Source organism: Kryptolebias marmoratus, linkage group LG4, assembly GCF_001649575.2.
Source record: "Kryptolebias marmoratus isolate JLee-2015 linkage group LG4, ASM164957v2, whole genome shotgun sequence".
NCBI lineage: Eukaryota > Metazoa > Chordata > Actinopteri > Cyprinodontiformes > Rivulidae > Kryptolebias > Kryptolebias marmoratus.
In genome coordinates this window covers 21,116,239-21,134,217 of record NC_051433.1, presented here as the reverse complement: position 1 = coordinate 21,134,217, position 17,979 = coordinate 21,116,239, and the positions used below count along the sequence as shown (strand labels likewise).

The 17,979-nt window shown below is 38.6% G+C and overlaps 1 protein-coding gene across 1 annotated transcript in view; it reads left to right on the top strand.

Annotated features, from left to right (window-relative positions):
* suclg2 (succinate-CoA ligase GDP-forming subunit beta) overlaps positions 1-17,979 on the top strand; it is a 95,236-nt gene that overhangs the window by 75,828 nt on the left and 1,429 nt on the right. Inside the window, exon 10 of the mRNA XM_017429946.3 lies at positions 9,637-9,757. Coding sequence (XP_017285435.1) covers positions 9,637-9,757 — 121 coding nt within the window. The remainder of the gene's footprint in view (positions 1-9,636; positions 9,758-17,979) is intronic.

The window sequence follows — 17,979 nt, the reverse complement described above, 5'->3', positions numbered from 1 at the left end:
AGTAGAAAGATTTACTCCTTCACTGAACATATCTTCACAAATATTCCATTTGACTCAAGGAAATAAATATCTGATCCTAAATCCAAACTTTGTCAAGATAAAAACATGTTTTTTATGTGAGAATGACAATAATAAAAAAGATGATTAGATATTGTCAGTGTATAGTTTTACATTCAGACAGTGAAATGCTTAGAAGCCCTTAGCTCTGAGTCTGGCTTTAGTGTAGTTAGACACAAAACTGTCCTGCCCATCAGACACCTGGGGTCAAGAAGAGGACATTTAATCTCAAATAGCATATAGGACACTCAAGAACGCCATGACAGTTATGATTTTGAATCAGGACATTGCTGCTTTTGAACCAAAGGAGAATGAAGGCTCTGCTTTCTTTAGTACATTACAAACTATTCCCTTAAAGTCATTCAGCTTACTCTATATCAGTCTGTCCTTTAAAGAGACTTCTCAATAAGAACCTTGATTTTTGCTCTGTTATCTAACTCTAAGAGGACTATCTGGCTTCAGGAATTAGAATTCGATAAAGATAAACATAAATGTAAAAAGTGAAACAGAACTCAAAGCCATATACATTATTGTACTATATCTGTATCACTTTTATGTATTTACATTACATTCTATGGTGTATTGAAATAAATGATGGTAAAATAAATGAATAAATAAACTAACATCACAACATTGCCACTTGACAGATGTGATACCAACATCTACTCAATGCTTTTTGCTTCTGGTTGTGTACTCTGTTTGGTCTCATGCTGTGTACCAATATAAGACCAACAAATGTTATTTATCATTGATTCCACTAATGTGGATCTGGCAGAAATTGGCGTGCAAGTTACAGTTCTGGGTTTGGTTTGGACTTTACTTAAAGACCATGAAAACAGAAGATAAACTGCCAGACTAAGATCTGCCAGAGCAAAGCATCAGAAAGCACTAGCAAGAAGAAGACAACACACAAGACTGTGCGTAAGACTAGAGCAAGATGCCAACAATAAACATTCAGACATTACCATGTGCTCATGGAAGAATTTTAGCAAGACGATGGTGGTGAATGCCACAGATACACTGCAGAGGTGTCATACTTACAAACCAAATGCTTCAAAATATGCCAACATACCTGGCCAAATCCAAAACAGAGTGACATTGTGGGAGAGTTTAAAGTACTACAATCTTAAACATAGTACTGGTTGAGTGTAGACTTTAATACATAATTGGCTATGTTTGTTTTTAAAAAAAAATTGCAAGGTTCTGGGAGAATTTGTGAAAGCCTTGATTTCAAACATGGACAAAGTTGTTGTTTTTTTGTTTTGTTTTGTTTTGAGGGTTTTTTGTTGTTGTTTTCTTAATTGGTTTTGCTGTGGTGTAACAAGTGTAATACTTGGGCATAGAACATGTGAGTCAAGTGAATTTACTGCAGGGATTTTTCTAAAGGAATTTTAAAGCTGAATTTTATTTTATTTTTATCTCAAACATAAATTAATAACTGTTTTTTTATCCACAATAATAGATCTTTTTTTTGTCTTAAGAAAAAATGTTACATATCAAATGACAGTAAATACAAGAGTAAACACTGTCACAAGGCAACCTTCCAAGTCTCAAGTGATTACAAATTTGAGTTTCAACAGTTTTTTTGGTATTTGTCTTGCATTTTCATGGAACAACTAATTAAAAGATTAGTCTTTTGAAGGGAGAAAAAAGTAAAGGATGACCATATAGCCTTTTGGTGGGAACTGTATCAATCCCAACACATTGCATTTTTTGTGTTTGCTTGCAATACTAGACTGTTTTTTTGTTTAATTTGTGTTATTTGTGCCTATCACACCTGTCAAACATGTTTAAAATATTTTTAATTGGGAGGCCTGGCAGTGACTGAATCAGAAGGCAAATGATTACAAACAATAAACACCACAAGCTGTGTGATTTTTATCTCTTGACTGTCAACACCAACTGGCACAGACTGGAAAAGCCCTGATCCCATTTGGTCCAAACCAGTCATTAGACCAAAATCATAATCATTAGTGGCTCAGAGATTACACTGTGTATTCAGCTTCTAATTTACTTATTTTACTTTTGCAGCATGGACTTTACCTCTCCCATTTCCATGTGGCAGAGCTGTGTGTTTGGGATCATTGTCTTGCTGAAATGTCTATCTTTATAGATTGTTTCGAGATGTATATATATATATGTGTGTGTGTGTGTGTGTGTGTGTGTGTGTGTGCATGTGTGTCCAGTTACTTGAACACAGTCATGAGTAAAATGTCACAACCCGTGACCTTATTGTTTAGTTACTAGACATTTCAAAGTAAAGGCCATCTCTAGGAACTATTCTCTGATCTCATGGGGTTTTATCAGACCTCACCCTTTCTCAATCCTCTCTCCCTTTCTCCACCCAGCTATACATTCCCACAAACCTCTTTTCAGCTGGAATAAAAGCCATTGTTGCCTTGATTGGTTTCTATTGGTGGAAGGAAAAAGAAAAATGGAATCCCAGTGGAGTGAAGGTTGGAGGTGGCTGAGTGCTCATAAAAAATTTGAGGGCAGAAAGATGTGAGAAGACTCAACGATGTGGATGTATGAGAGCTTGGCTTATTGATTCCTATTGATGTAAAATGGTGCTGCTGAGGAGTCTGCAGTTGCTTTTGTCAACCGGAAAGAAATTCTACATGTGGCTTTGGCTGGTTGCCTTATAGTGTACAAAGTAAATGTTTGGAGAATCAATTCCCTGTCCTTCTTCATGTCAAAGTGGTTTTGGTCATGATACTGAACCTTTACTTCACCCTCATTATTGTGTGTGAAACAAAAAGCTGCATATCTGAAAAAATGCACAAATGAATGGGTGAATAAGAGGCGCGTTGTTGATTCTAACTAGTGTGATTGTAGAAATTTATTATAAAACCATCTTAAGATGCAAGGCCTTTATTGGAGGTAGGCTTTTTAATTTAAATTTTATTTTAGATACTGGTGACCTTAAACACTATAGGCTAGTTGTCCTTTCTTTCCGTTCAGAATTCTACAATTTGTTTTTGATGATTTGCAAAACTCACCTCTTCACTTTGTGTAGCGATTGTTGAAAAATTAACTTTTGTGTTAATTTTTGATGAGCGCATATTTTGTGTTCCACAAAATGGGATAGCGCTAAAACAACCCTAAAAATGTGACCTTACTTACATCTCAATTTGCTAACTCCTTGATTTATCTTGTCTTGCTCTCGCAGGGAAAAGCTTTTCCTAGAGTTGCAGTCAAGTTTTCATACAGCTGAAAAATGTATGAAAAAAAAAATCCCATTTGTTGAACATAGAAGTCTGTCAGACAAAATTAGCTGTGAATACAACACAGAAGTACCAGTACACTAAAATGAGGCGTAAAGTTACTACAATGAGCCTTTAGCACACACTTAAAACTTAATGTGCCATATAAAATTAACAAATCTTACTGAACATAACTCTTCTGCTCTAAGTAGGTTTTTAACTGCAGACAGCACTGATTTAAAAAATAAACAAATAAATATCTGAACCGATGAATCAAATGTAACCTTTGCAAGATTAAAATGGAAATTAAGAAAAATTTTAAAAAGTGCATGATCATTTTACTAAACTAATTAAAGTGTTAAAATTTACATTTATCTCAGGCATATTTACCTTTCTTCCTCTTATTTACTTAGAGAAGAAGACATTGCAAGTCACTACAAAACTGTTTTTAGTGCTAAGTACCTTTATAATATGATGGGACATTTTCTACCTACTGGAAAGAAATGCCAATAAACTGTTTGTTTGGTCTAAATAGATGTGGACCTTAAGCTACAGCATTCCTAAATACCAGATGGCATTCCAGACAAACACCTATTGGAAATGTTGGACTGATGTTTTAGACAGAAGCACAAAATGAAGAAATACCTTAATAAATTCTATTTTTCTGTCCTTCCAGTAGAGTTACAGAAAACTGTAGTGTAAGTGCAAAAGTACATTTTGTTATGACATGGGGATTCAGGTTCTTCTCTTTTCACATGGATTGTGTAGCACTGGCAGTGGTACTATTTAGATGCATTCTCACGACTGGAAATTTTTCCAAAGAGTGTTTCTAAGATAAGTCCGTAAACACTGTCCTGTGGTTCTGTAGCAAAAGCATAATTTAATATATAAAGTATCTGACTATTTTCCTTCAGACATTTCCAAATCTGAATGTCTCACCTGTTAGAAAGTTTTGTCTGTATCTTAATTAAATTACTCCCAGTCTTCCTGTTGTTCAAGGAAAGTGGACAAGTGAATTCTGTAATCAGTCCTCGTGTTTTAGACACTGACATTCTGACTTGAAGCTCTTTTAAAAAATGTTGTGCTCTAAGTTCATTTCTTTCCCTGTAACTTGTCACCTGTCTGTGTGCACGGATGGTAGACTAAAGGGAGAGATTGCTGCAATGTCCTCTACATGAAATCTTGTGTCCAATGTGCATTGATCAGACAGGTATCCAGCTACCAGTTAAAAGTAGTTTTCGTATTGTCAAATAAAACTTCTGTCACTGCTGTCTGTCAAAAGTAGTCTCTGTCAGTGACATGGCCAATCTTTGACGTCGTGCTCAGTCTGTCTCTCTGCTGTCCCAGGAAGGGGCTGTCATGCTTCAGCAAGCCAGATAATTATTTCCCTCTTATCCCTCCTTGCCAGGGCAATCCTATAGCCTTCAATAGAAGCCAGGACCCGCACCACTTCCCATCACTTCTCTTTCTTCCTTTTCTTCTCCACCTCTCTTCCTTCATCTGTTTCACTTCACCCCCTCTCTCCGATTTCAAGATCCTCTGACCCCTCAGCCTTTCTTTGTATGATTACTGTCTTTCTTGTTCTGTTTTTAGACTCTAAGCATTAATGTGCAAAAACATTGACTATAAATACTTTTTTATTAATAATCCATACTTGTTTGATGCTGCTCCAACATTTGACCAACATGTTGCTCTTCCTGTCATAAAAAGTCAGAACATTTTCAAGAATTGAAATAGATCTGTGAAATTGCATTGATTGCATTTTTTCTTTGCAGTAAGGCAGAATATTAAAGACTATATTGACCATTTCCATGTAAAGATATGTCAGTAGTCAAACAAAATTAATTTGATACCACCATAATTATTGGATTGTGTGGGGGAAGATCTTTGTTAAAAGTAAATCAGTGGGTTTTCATGGGTCCTTGTAGAGCAGGTTCCCACGTATCTTACCACCATCCAACACCATGATGTTAATATTGGGTAGCTGAATTTAGTCCCTCCTCCTTTGCATAAAACACGCTTTTAATGAAAGTAAACAGAATATTCAGTCCACACCAGCTTCAGTCCTGTCTCACCAAGATGTCCAATTAGAGCCTGTCTTGATTTTTGGAATCCATGCATGTTAACCTATGGCTTGGGGGCTGAGCACTGGGCCCCCAGCAGATCGAAGACAAATAAACAAGGTCTGCCAAAGCAGGCAGCAACTGTAGAAGCTGTCTCCAGAAGATAAGACAGAACAATAGCCTTTAATAGGCCGCAGAGAGACACACACCCATCTCCAGCCCTGCCTTTTTGTTTGTTTTTTTACTCCTATCTGCTTTCTGGTGACAAAGAAAACAAGATTCTTTCCCTATTTTTTTTTTTTTTTTCCTGCAGCGAGATTAGCAATGCTTAACAGGAGCATGGGCATGAAAATGTGTATTTTTGTGATAATTCAGCAACACACAGACACAACTCATAAGAAGGAGCCTTGCAGAATGAGAAGGAATACAATGCATTTATTTTCCCTAGGGTTGGAATTTGGAGGAGAAAAGTACGACGTGTTTGTTTGCTTCTTGCAGCATCAGCTCACAGAAATAAATGTGGAGACCTTCTTTAACATGCAATTTTGCTTTCCAGTGTTGTCTTCGTATTTCAGTCAATGCATTTAGCCACTGATGTATAATTATGAGACACGCCTCGGCCTAGTGCATTTTGTCAAACATGTATCAAGGCACATCTCATAAAAGCACACAGGTTCACATGAGCATGTCAAATTGTCAGGGTTACATTTCTTTCTTGTCCTAAATGCAGTTAGTGGGGCGTATAAAAGCAGGCAGAAAAGCTCGTTTCTGCTGTGAAGCCCCCCCCCCCCCNTTTTTTTTTTTTTTTTTGACTTGGCGTGGCATTGGAATGCCGGCAGCAATGATCCTATTTTACAAAATTTGACTCATTTCACCGGAACCCAGGTAAAAGGCACCAGCTCCTTCTGTAACTCTGCTTGAAAGAACTCACAAAGATCCTCTAAAAAGAGAGAGCTGGCACATTATACTGTACCTGATGCCTTTATGCTGAGCTCTGATGAAAGAAATCTACCCCGCTGCCAACTTAGCTCACCTGAACCGAACGCCTTAAAGGGAAGAGACTGTTCTTCTGTAACAGGAAGGAAAATGCTTCTGTGTGTGATGTTGGAGATTTCAGGCAGATTGAAGTGATGTTTCATACCTCAAAGTTGGATTTCTGCGATGCTGAGAGCTTGCGTGGTGCCAAGAAATAAGATTTTGATTGGAGAAGGCATCAAACCAAGAAGATTGACCCTAAATTTGGCTCCCATTCTTTCGGTTGGCTTATTACCAAAGCATTTTTACCCCACAAAAACCACTACCCTGCTCTCAGTACATTTTCTATCTATCATATGTATACAGTATGAAGAACAATAGCTTAACAAAGACATACTGTATGTTTTTTTATTGTGAACAAGTGAGTAAGTCTTGACGTGAAAAGCATCTCTTAAAATGATTTAGAACATGTTGTCTGTTGTATCTATTTAAAAAGGCAGAAATAGGAGACTTCTATTCTATTCTTATCAGTTATCTGCTTCTTGGTAGACATCTCTTCTAAGAGAATAATGTTCTTGGGCTTGTACTTTCTTGTAAAATGAAGACCAGGGGAGAAATAAACCAAACTTACAGCAAAGTGCAACTCGGTCTTTCCCGCATTCATTTTTTCTATAAACTGCATTTACGTCTGTGCCAAGCAACATAAATCATGTCTTATGTATCATTAATATACATAGGTGTCAATAGGAGACGCATGAATGGAAGAAATATGGTTCTTCCCAATAGAGACACAGTTGAAAAATGGGATGTAGATAGGGTGAAAATGGAGCCCTACTAGTTTGGCTGCAAATGCCATCTGAATCTCTGCTGCCCCCCAGTGGGGCAATATTGGTGGGAGAGTGTGTGGGTGTGTTTTACAGCAAGCAGCTGTGTAGGAATATGTAAACTTTTAATTAGTCAATATACTGTGTCGTGTCATCATTGAATAAATATGTTGGCATTTTTAAGTGTTGCAGCTTTTTAGTGTTGTGTGGAATATGAGGTGCTCTCTGACACCTCTGTTAATATTTAATACTTTTATAACAGTTGTTAACACGCTACTTCTTGCAAGCACTGGTTGTATTAGACCAGTGATTCTTTTTTTTTTTTTTTTTTAGCTTCTAACACACAAAATGACAATGGCAAACACATGTAGCCCACTAGTCGAACTGTACAAACATTGCTAAAAAAGCCGAATAAACACAAGTATGAAAAGAACGCCAACAGTTTCAACTCATATTATACTACTTATTTCCATTCATAATAATTGTTTTTATCTTATCTTTTATCAATTATAGTGACATTAAGATGTTAGGAATTATTTTGGGTTTTTTTCTGAATATTATCCTAAGACCCTCAGCTCAGTGTTTTGTGACCCACACTGGGGTCCTGACCCTAACTCTGGGAACCACTGTTAGACAGTACATTTATTAAATATTGTCACTCTGAAAAGAATATGGATATCATACACTTTTTGAACTAGAGATCACATCTTACTATTAAAAGAACATCCTAATTTGGTGTTTTCAATCTTTTCACTATCTGTTTCACACACTGGTTATTGATATACAGTAGTAGTCTCTTTTTAAAACAGTTTTTTTTTTTTTTTTTTTTTTTGCTTGCAAATTCATCTAATAGTTGTAGAAATAATTCACGGATCCGGCTGTGCACCTGAAGATTCATGAATAAAACACACATGGTTTGTTCACATCATTTTGATAAAAAGGTTCAAAAATGTGTTATATTATCATTCTTGGACAAAGAAATGGTTCATTTAGATCAGATACAAACTTGGCTTTGAGTTCTCGGCCTGTGAAAACAAGACATATTCTTCAGTGCATATGAAGTCTGTGAATACACTCGGCATCATGGCCCCAAACCTCAACACTTCGAACCTAAAACAAAATGTGCATTGCTATGTTGAAGCCTCAACTTTTGTAATATTTTTGAGCTTTTCAGTTCCTCAACTAAAATACTGTCGAGTCAAACCTGGTTTAGATGATTAGCAAAAACCTACCAAACAGACAGAATTTTTAAAAACACTCCATCCTGGTTTCTTTAGTATGTGGCTGTCATACAAGAAATATGATGTAAAAGACTGCAATTCATTGCTTCTATCCGAATCAGTATTTAAGTGAATTTCTTTTGATCTTCTTCGCCTTGCATTGGAACATCCGAGTCATGTGATGTGAGGCTGCTATTAACCCGCCTTTTCACCCTTGTTCTTTATTCTTCCCTGGTCACATTCCTGCATTATAAATGTGATCTGTATAAATGGATCTTTGTGTGTCCTAACCGTATGAGTCTTTATGCCTCTGCCTACATCTGTTTGTTTCCGAGCTCTCTCTGGGTCCCGTGTCATTCTCTGCCGTTCATAAGGAGATGCTCATTTGGATAGCATGTCGAGGATAATGCCATGGCTGTCGCTCTGATAGCTATCCAATTCCTTGATCTTCTCTCCCTGTAAACATCATTACCACACGCTGAAAACATACACATTCACAACAGGCAAGCACACACGTGCACGCCCCCACAAGCTGCTCATCCAAATCGGCGCTAACAGATTAGCAGTGATTATAAACAAACACGGAGGATTAATCCTGTGTACTCTAAGTCTACTTTTCCACTGAGCTAGCCAGGGTAATTACCAAGTGCTAGATTGTTAGTGTAATCACACACACATGGACACAAATGCACACTCGCTGCCTTGTTTCTCAGATTACTTGATATCAGTTTCAGTTGTTTTGTGGGAAAGTTTTGGGTATTTTCTCCAAAGAAGCAAGACAGGTGAAGTAAACATGCTACAAAGGATGAGATGATTTGGCACAACTTACCATTCAAAACTCACAAGTTTGTCCTTGGTGGTTGTCAGGGAAATGGGGAAATTTTGACAGCAACAGCATCTTAAGATGTGCAGATCATAGCAGACACGGTCCGCTAGGAATTTACTTTTTGATCTGCTGACCATTAAATGTAACTGATTCTCCTTTAATTGTATCGTACGTGTGGTTTATTTTAATTGATAGGTTTGAAAGTCAACCTGGTTTGCACTTCGTGATGTTTGGCCTGTTACTACTTTATTATCTGAGTATCTCTTTCAGCCTTAACTATGATCAACTATGATGATATTGTATAACCTACTGTGCACACAGTTGGTACAGGTCAGTTGTTTTCCCCAGCAAGGACATTTCTTTTTTTTTTTTTTGCACACAGATGGTAAAGATGCAAATATGTAATAATTCTGTTATGCTAGTCCCCACCACTTTGTTTATAAGTGTGTTCTCTGCTTGTTTTCACAGGTTGAAGCAATCTTGGTCAACATCTTCGGAGGCATCGTCAACTGTGCCATCATTGCCAACGGCATCACCAAAGCCTGTCGAGAGCTGGAGCTAAAGGTGCCACTGGTGGTCAGGCTTGAAGGTAAAACAGCCCTTTTCCACACCCAGACATGCTCGTACAACATTTATGTTTCACCCCTCTTCCTAAGCTGCTTCTGTCTGGCTCACTCTCTTACTCACTCCACAGTGCTCTTTCCCTCCTTCGGTAATATGACACATTGATTTCCATCTAGTTTGTAATGAAAGCACTTGACCTTAATAAGAATTTCATGATGCTTGATAATGACACTGGGCTCAAAAACCACAACATACTACCAGACTAACACCTCTGCCACTTGTCACTCACTGTGAATCAGGGTTTCCCTTGACATAATCTATCTCCAGTCCCTTCCATGCAAACAGAAATATACAGTAGTTCAGAAAATCTCTATTTACAATTTTATACATCTTATTTTGTGAGCAATCTTGTATTATTTTTGAGACCTTCTGCCTCTGTACCCACAACTCTGATAGCCTCCAGCTCTGTGTAAGTCCAAGTATCACACAGACAAGCACATAATGATAATAAGTATTGATGTGTTGTGTTATATAAATATAAAAATGTATATATTTTCAGGTTTAAAAAGAGCCTTACTTCATAATGTCTCAATGTTAACAGTATTTGTGTCACTGCATCTATTTTAGTGAACCTGATCTGTCTTCATTGCGGCTCAGTGTCTCTGTAGGAAGAGCAGTGCATTTCTCAAACATGTCACATTCTGCAGGACTTGTCATTAGCAGCAGTCAGAGTAACAGTTGACACAGCACTGATTGGCTCACCTTTCACCTGTATATGTTAATGTATCCTGTGTGTGTGTGTGCAGCTCTCAGAGACATGGGGACAGTTAGTGCTTTGCCAAATTGTCAAGTTCCTGCTGAATGTCTACAGCAGAAAGTGGGAAAGTGTGTGAGCGTGTTAACTTTTAATACTTTGTAGTAAAAATGCTTATGCTGTTGATAAGATATTAGGTAAATCCAAGTTGTTCCCAAAACTGAACTGTATGTAGAGTAGTTGTACTGAAGCTGAGAATGGACATAGCTGGTTGAAGCACAATAGAGTGTGCAGTGTTTCCCATTTTCACTTTCTCCATCCATCCATCCATCCATCCATCCATCCATCCATCCATCCATCCATCCATCCATCCATCCATCCATCCATCCATCCATCCATCCATCCATCCATCCATCCATCCATCCATCCATCCATCCATCTTAAATTTTTCCAGGGTTGGATTGCGTAAGTAACAGGTCCACGAAGGAAACCCGGACATTCCTGTCCCTGGCGACAGTCTCTGTCTCCTCCTGGGAATTCCAGGGTGTTCCCAGGCCAGAGAATATACAGTATAATCTCTCCTGTGAGTTCTGGGTTTGCCCTTGGGTCTCCTCCTAGTGCTACATCCCTGGAAACTGCCAGAAAGATGTATTCAGGAGTCATTCTAATCTATGTCTGAGCCACCTCAGTTGAGTCATTTTGATGCAGAAGACCCTCACTGTTCCTCACTGTATCTCTAAGGCTGAGACCAGCCACTGTACAGAGGAAGCTTTTTTTCCATCTGCTTGTATCCAGTATATTGTTTTTTTTTCGTTTATGTTCCATATGTCATGACCATATATGATGGCTGGAACAAACCAATAAATCAAGAACTTTGCCTTTCGGCTCATCTCCATCTTTATCACAACAGACCAAGTCACTGCCCTCATTACTGCAGCTGGAGCCCTTATCAGTCAGACCATATCACACTACATCCTGCCATCGCCTGTGAACAAGACTTCCAAATAAGAGTCCACCACTTAAAGCAAAGACTTACCCCCAGTCTGGGAGGATTCCACCTTTATCCCAGTTGAGAACTATGGCTTTAAACTTAGAGGAGCTGACTCATCCTGGCTGCTTCACACTCAGCTGCAAACCATCCCAATGTATACTGAAGGTCATGGCTTGAAGACCCCAGAATCACATCATCAGAATCACATCAAGCAAAGATGAAACCCTGATGTTTACAAACCAGACACCTTCCTCTCCATGACAGCACCTCAAGATCCTGTCCATGAACACCACAAACAGAATCAGAGACATGAGGCGGCCCTGGTAGAGTTTAACGCGCTTTGGAATGAGCTCGACTTTGTTCCGAAAACACAAACACAGCTCTCGTTTTGGTTATTCAGGGACTGCATAGCCATACAAAATGTCTTGGGAAATACAGTTAAAAGCCTTGTCTAGATCTACAAAACACATATAACTGAACAATCAAACTCCATTGGCACCCTTAACAACTCTGCAAGGGTGAAGATCTCATCTTCTGTTCTACAACCTGCAAGAAAGACAAGCTGCTCCACCTGAACAGAGTAGTTTTTTAAAAAATATTGCGCCAAATCATGTTTTTTTTGTTCTTGCTGTTTGTTTTTGCTGAAGTAACTCTGAATCAGAAGTCACTTACAGTGTAACAGAGATACATGTCTGAATTCAGCAGATCACAGCACTAAATGTCAAAAAGCCTGAATTGAAGCATTTGTGGAAATTCAGAAGCTAAAGATCCAAAACACCATCTGTGTAGTTTACACTAGCTATCTTTATGTTTCTGATTTAGCTCAAAGCCATACTTACAGTTCATAATTGATCACATGACAGAAAATGGAACACACTGGCACTGAGATTTGTTTCCATACAAGTGACTGTATTGGCAATCAAAGCAGCCTCAGTGGGTTACATTTCTCATATTAGACCGTGTAATTCAACCTGACTCACAAACGTTCCAAAGGTCAGTACAGTTGGACAGTTCAAACACATTCTCCTGGCCGGGGCCTAATCCAAGCTTTAGCTGTGGGTCATTACATCCCAGGCTTCAGTCTCGCGAAGAGGATTGGTTTAGAATCAATCAGCTCAGCTCGCTCGGCCGACTGCAGAGCAGTGAGACCGGCCCAGCGCTCTTCAACAGGATCAGAATGGATTAACAGGCACACTTTTAATTGGAAAGGCCCTTTTAAAAGACTGGGGTTGATTGCACTGGTGGAGAGTTCTGTATTCCCAAACGTGGAGAAGTATCATGTGGTTTAGATGCTATTAGGGATACATCAGCTGATGTGTGAAATAAATGAATCTATAACTGGCTGTAAGCTTTGGCACCTATTCTTTTCCGATGCATATTTAACGGAATCAACTACAAAAGGATATATTTATATCCACTTGTGTACATGTGTATATATATATTTAAAACGTGAACTGGAGGAGCTGCCTAAGAAAGAGCAGTGCTGCCCTCTTTGGCTACAGGATGAACATAGATTTCTTGTACTGCACTGTGAGCATGTTGTCTGCCACCATAGAAAAAAAAAATCCTTTTAAATAATCCTCAGGGTCTAGGGAAAAGGGTGACTGCATTCGTTTTACTGTGTACCCCAACCTATTGATTTGCTGAGCCAGTCCCCTGTGTCTGTTGAATAGTGCAGTTTGCTTTCTTCTTAAAGTTAACCTCTCATTTAATTAAAAAAAGAGGTGAGAGCTTCTAGTGAGGTTGACATGGCTTCTTCAGCCACGTCATTATAGCTTAAATAACCACCAGGTGCAGCCTTGAACCAAGGTATTTCTTACAGTTTTAGACTGGCTTTTTTACAGTTTTACTCATTTATTTTCTGTTTTCTTTTTTAAAGAAGATTGAATTCCTCGTCTTGCCTGACAAATCAGCCTTCAGCCTTTATCTCGCAGAGTTACACCTTTAGCCTTCAGAACGTCAAAAGAAATGCTTCACACTTTTCTTAGGTATACTAATTCAGAATTCCATCATGCCGTTTGCGCAGATAAAAATGCAGTTCAAAACAAGAAACTGCCTGTGTCAAAGTCGTGTTTTAAGTCTGCCAGACTTGCAATGGTAGCTCTTTCTTAAACAGTAGTCTAGACAGTTTAAGAGACGCAAAAACTTCAATTAAAAGCCTGACTAGCACTTCAAAGGAAAAAAGTGTCTGCACTGCTGAGGAGCTCCCTGCTCTGCCTTTAAATGAGAGGCATTTGATGTTTGACCCACAGGAGCAAGGTTCCTTCATTTTGGCCTGTGAAGGGAATACTCCCACTGCTTGGTGCTGATTATTATGAGGATTAGCAATCAGTCAGAACTGCATAATGTCAGGTTTTTTTTTTTATTATGCACCAAAAATTAGAGGTCACTCTGTAGTAAGAATCTAACCCAACACTTGCACAAATACCGCTCTGATGTTTACTGATATTCTGAAGTTTTGGCGATTAAATATGTCAATTATTCAATTTTTTTTTTTTTTTAATTCTGCAGTAGTTCTACAACTTAAAATGCAAAGTGCTGAACTGTGTGTCGTGCTTTTGTGTAATCACAACCATAAATCAAATATTAAGGAAATGTCAGTACAATTTTGATGGATGGATGGATGAATGAATGGATGAAGTAAGTGTTATTTTGAGTATTTTTTTTAAAATAAATTTTAAGGGCATTTTGACTGTGCTTGCACTGTATGTTCCCTAATGTTTATTACAAATACAAATTAGTCTAAAGGAAAATAAATTACTCAGACCAAGCCGATAATCGGCTTCAGAATGAACGAAAACACACATCAGCACAAAACTGAAGAAAAGGAAATCTCTAGTCTATAGCTTTTTTTTTTCTCTTCTGTTCTTAAAAGTACAGCTCCTACCTTGAACTTTGCAACACGATTTTGCAATTTGTATACAATCCCTAAATCCCCATCTCACTTGCAGTGTTGTGTTTCCATCTGTTTCCCTGTTCACACTGAAAACAAAACTAAATTAAAAGCCTAGCATTCATCAACCCTTTAGTACAGAGTTTTAATTTAAGATGGCCACCTCAGCCCCGTTTTGCAAGATATGGTAATTTTCCTGATGCCAGCAGTTAAGACAAAAGTTTTAGGCAAAGATCTTGTTTGAGATGACTCTTAGCAAGTACCACAACAAATCTGAGATCAGTATCTGTAAAACCGGCTGAATTATAGCTATTATTGTGTTTGCTAAGTTTGCTTAGCTGTAGCAGCCATCTTGAATGGGACTGACTCTTAATATTAATCAGTTGTAGACGTGCATCCAGTGATTACTTTCATTCAAATCTGTCCAGTGGTGCATGAGATATTTTTCTAATAATACAAACAAAAACAAGCACAAATACTGGCAAAAGCGTCATCGCTCTGCCATCACATTTGGCGCCAGGCGTTAACACCTGCTGCACATAAACACGTTGTAATTTTGTGCTTGCAGTTACCAAAGTTGTGGGCACAAATTGTAAATATGTCCATTGTTTGTTTTTTTTAAACTGAGGAAAAACATCCTTACAGCTTTTTATTTCCTTGTCTGAAAGTGATCATGGTGTATTGTTTTTGTCTAAATGTCAAAGGCTACAGCCGATGTAACCTTGTTCAGACTCGGTCACAGTTTTGGGCTCTGCAGCATCAACAGAAATTCTCCAGGGCAGGAACTGGCACTGTCCCAGATCTTATTATTCAGCTGAAATGTTGTGGCCTGTAATTGACTCATAGATTAAAGTGACATTTTCACAATTGTCGCAAGTGAGTTGGCTAATTGGAGCAGAGCTCTAACAGAAACGGGTTGTAAAGTGGCAGTGTATCACTTGGCTAAATACTACGTACAGCCATTGTTTTGTTCTCAGTTTAGCTGTTGAGCAGCTGTCTCATTTTAATCAGCTGATTAAGCATTTAGGAGTTTGCGAAGGTTTAAAGATTTGTGACAAAAGCGGTGCTGGTGTGAGGTGAAAATAGATCAAAATTCAAACTTTTTTTGCATTAGGCTGCTTTCCTAATAGGACTACAGTTGGCAGTAATTAATAATGAAAGTAATTATTTACTCAGCACTGAAAGGGAATTTTTACTCATTTCAGATGCAGGGCAGCAAGAATCTTCATTAGGGTTTCTTTACCATTTTTACAGTAAAACATTGGGGTTTTATTTTAAAGACATCAGCCTTGGTCTGTGTGTGTGTTTGTGTGTGTGTTTGTGTGTGCCTACATGCATATTGTGCACTTTGTCTGCTCCTAACCGGCCTGTGAGTAGGTCTCTGGCAGCACCTAGTGGCTGCAGGTGAACACACACATGAATATACATGGTCTGCTCCACACACACACACACACACACACACACACACGCACACCCATTCACCCAGGCTCAGTCGTCGCAGCCGCTGCTGTGAGCCATCAGTGCTCCCTACCGCTCGCAGTGGAACTGCAATCAGCGGCCGAGCACACACAAGAAAGAAAAAGAAGCCCAGAAATGCATGACTTTTCCTTCTCGCTGCCACAGATGTGTCATTCCCTCCCTTCACACTTTGCTTGAATAACACAGGTACCACAGATGCATCATCCAAACAACGTGGCACGCACCGCTGCTGCTCATGAATATTCATGGCTGGAAAATATGGCAAAAAAAAATTGCATTTGTTCTTTATTTTGCTCCTATGTGCGTTTTCCATAGGCAGATCTGTCTTTGTGGAAAATCTGTTACGTGTTTGCCGCGGCTCTACATGGCTGCGTCCCCTCCTGTGAGGCTTTTCTCGTTCTTAAGTTTGTTCTTTTAATCAGCTGACAGATAAGCCTGTCAGCGTGCCGGCACAGATCCATCAATCTCAGTCCAGTTCACGGGTCAGCCTGCTGAATGTAAAGCACACAATGCCGGCCCGTTCTCCTCTCTGTGAGCGACAGCATCAGCAATTGAGACACAAGTACACCCTGAACACCCTCTGCCGTTTGACGAGAAAATGACTACAGACACCCCATCCCCTGTTTATGTGCCAGAGCGAGGTCTCTTCCTGCTCTTATTCTAATTAATTACATCGCGGAATTGATTGTTTGGAGTGCGAGCCTGCAGAAAATGTGTTTGGAATAACTTATTATAAGGCTGGACAAAAGAGATGAAATATTAGGCGTTAAGTGGCGCTCGTAATAGAATTCCTCATGAAAGGTCTATTGATCAGGGTGGCCGAGCCTCCGGAGAATTCACGTATCGTGCAGTTTTTAATTACACGCCAGCCAGGGGAGCTGAGGTCAACCTGGAAGCGTCAGAGCTTGCCCACACGCTCACTGAGCCTCGCAAACATCAACACGTTTAGAATTTAGGAAAACGAATGCAGCGTGATCAATAATAATGCATGGAAGTAGCAACAAAAACCCTTCTTTTAAAGTCCTGTCAATCAGTATCAGGTGTTGATCTGGTATATAAACTATTCAATCATGAAAAGTTTTTTTTTTTTCCAACAGATTTTGAAACGATGACGAGAAAACTAAACACCTAAGAATCAGTTTTCTGTCATGAAGTGTTGAAGTTTGTCTGAGCTGATGCTCATAATTCAGTTTTACTCTTTCAAATGAGATTTTCTTTTCTTTTACAGAGATGTGACTAAATTTCAGTAGCAGAAAGCATTTAGGCAGGAGTTCCTAACAGCCTCAACAAAAGATAATGATTTGTTCTCTAAAGTTTTGTTGTTGGATTTCCAAAAAATCTCAAATATTACAAAATGTTGATAAAAAATAAAGATTAATTGAAAAGAAAAGAAACTAAAAGCCACTTTGTCTCTGAGATTTTTTATCCTTGTCCTTTATTTGTCTATTTTATGTTTTGCTTTTAATATTTGATATAAAATCCTAACATTTCGTATTATTTTTACTTCACAATTGTTTTAATCAATACTGACATCCTGGTAATTAATTAGAGTTTATCTTTTAAGTGTTGCAGCAGATAAATCTTGAAACCTTTGGAATCATTTTTTTTTAGATCAGTGTATTATGTCCTTCCCCTTTTTTTTTTTAGACAGGTTTTTTTTCATTCAAAATTCTATATAAATATGCATTTCACATAAGCGGCCCGTGTTTCACCACAAAGCAAACAGTGATGAGTAAATCAGAGGTTCAGCTTCTTCCACATGGGCATGACTCCGACCTCAGCAGCCTCCTCTAATGCAGGAAAATAGAAGGAAGGTTAAACATTGTCTTAATACAAACTATTACAAAACAAAGCAATTTGAGATACAGATAAATATTTAAAGTTCCTGTTTTTGACCATGAGGAATGTTTGATACCACAATAAAATTTGTAAATATCGTCTTTCTTTTTTTTTTTTTCCTTAGTCATTCATATGTGAATTCTGTAAATGTCAAACAAACAGCTTGATTTAGTTGTTTTTAGCTGCAGTGGGGAATCACTGCTTCTTCTGACCTTTTGCTCACCCCCCCACCTATTCCTGCTCTCGTTCTCCGACGCCCTCCCCCCTTAGTGGCCCCCCCCCCGCCCCCCC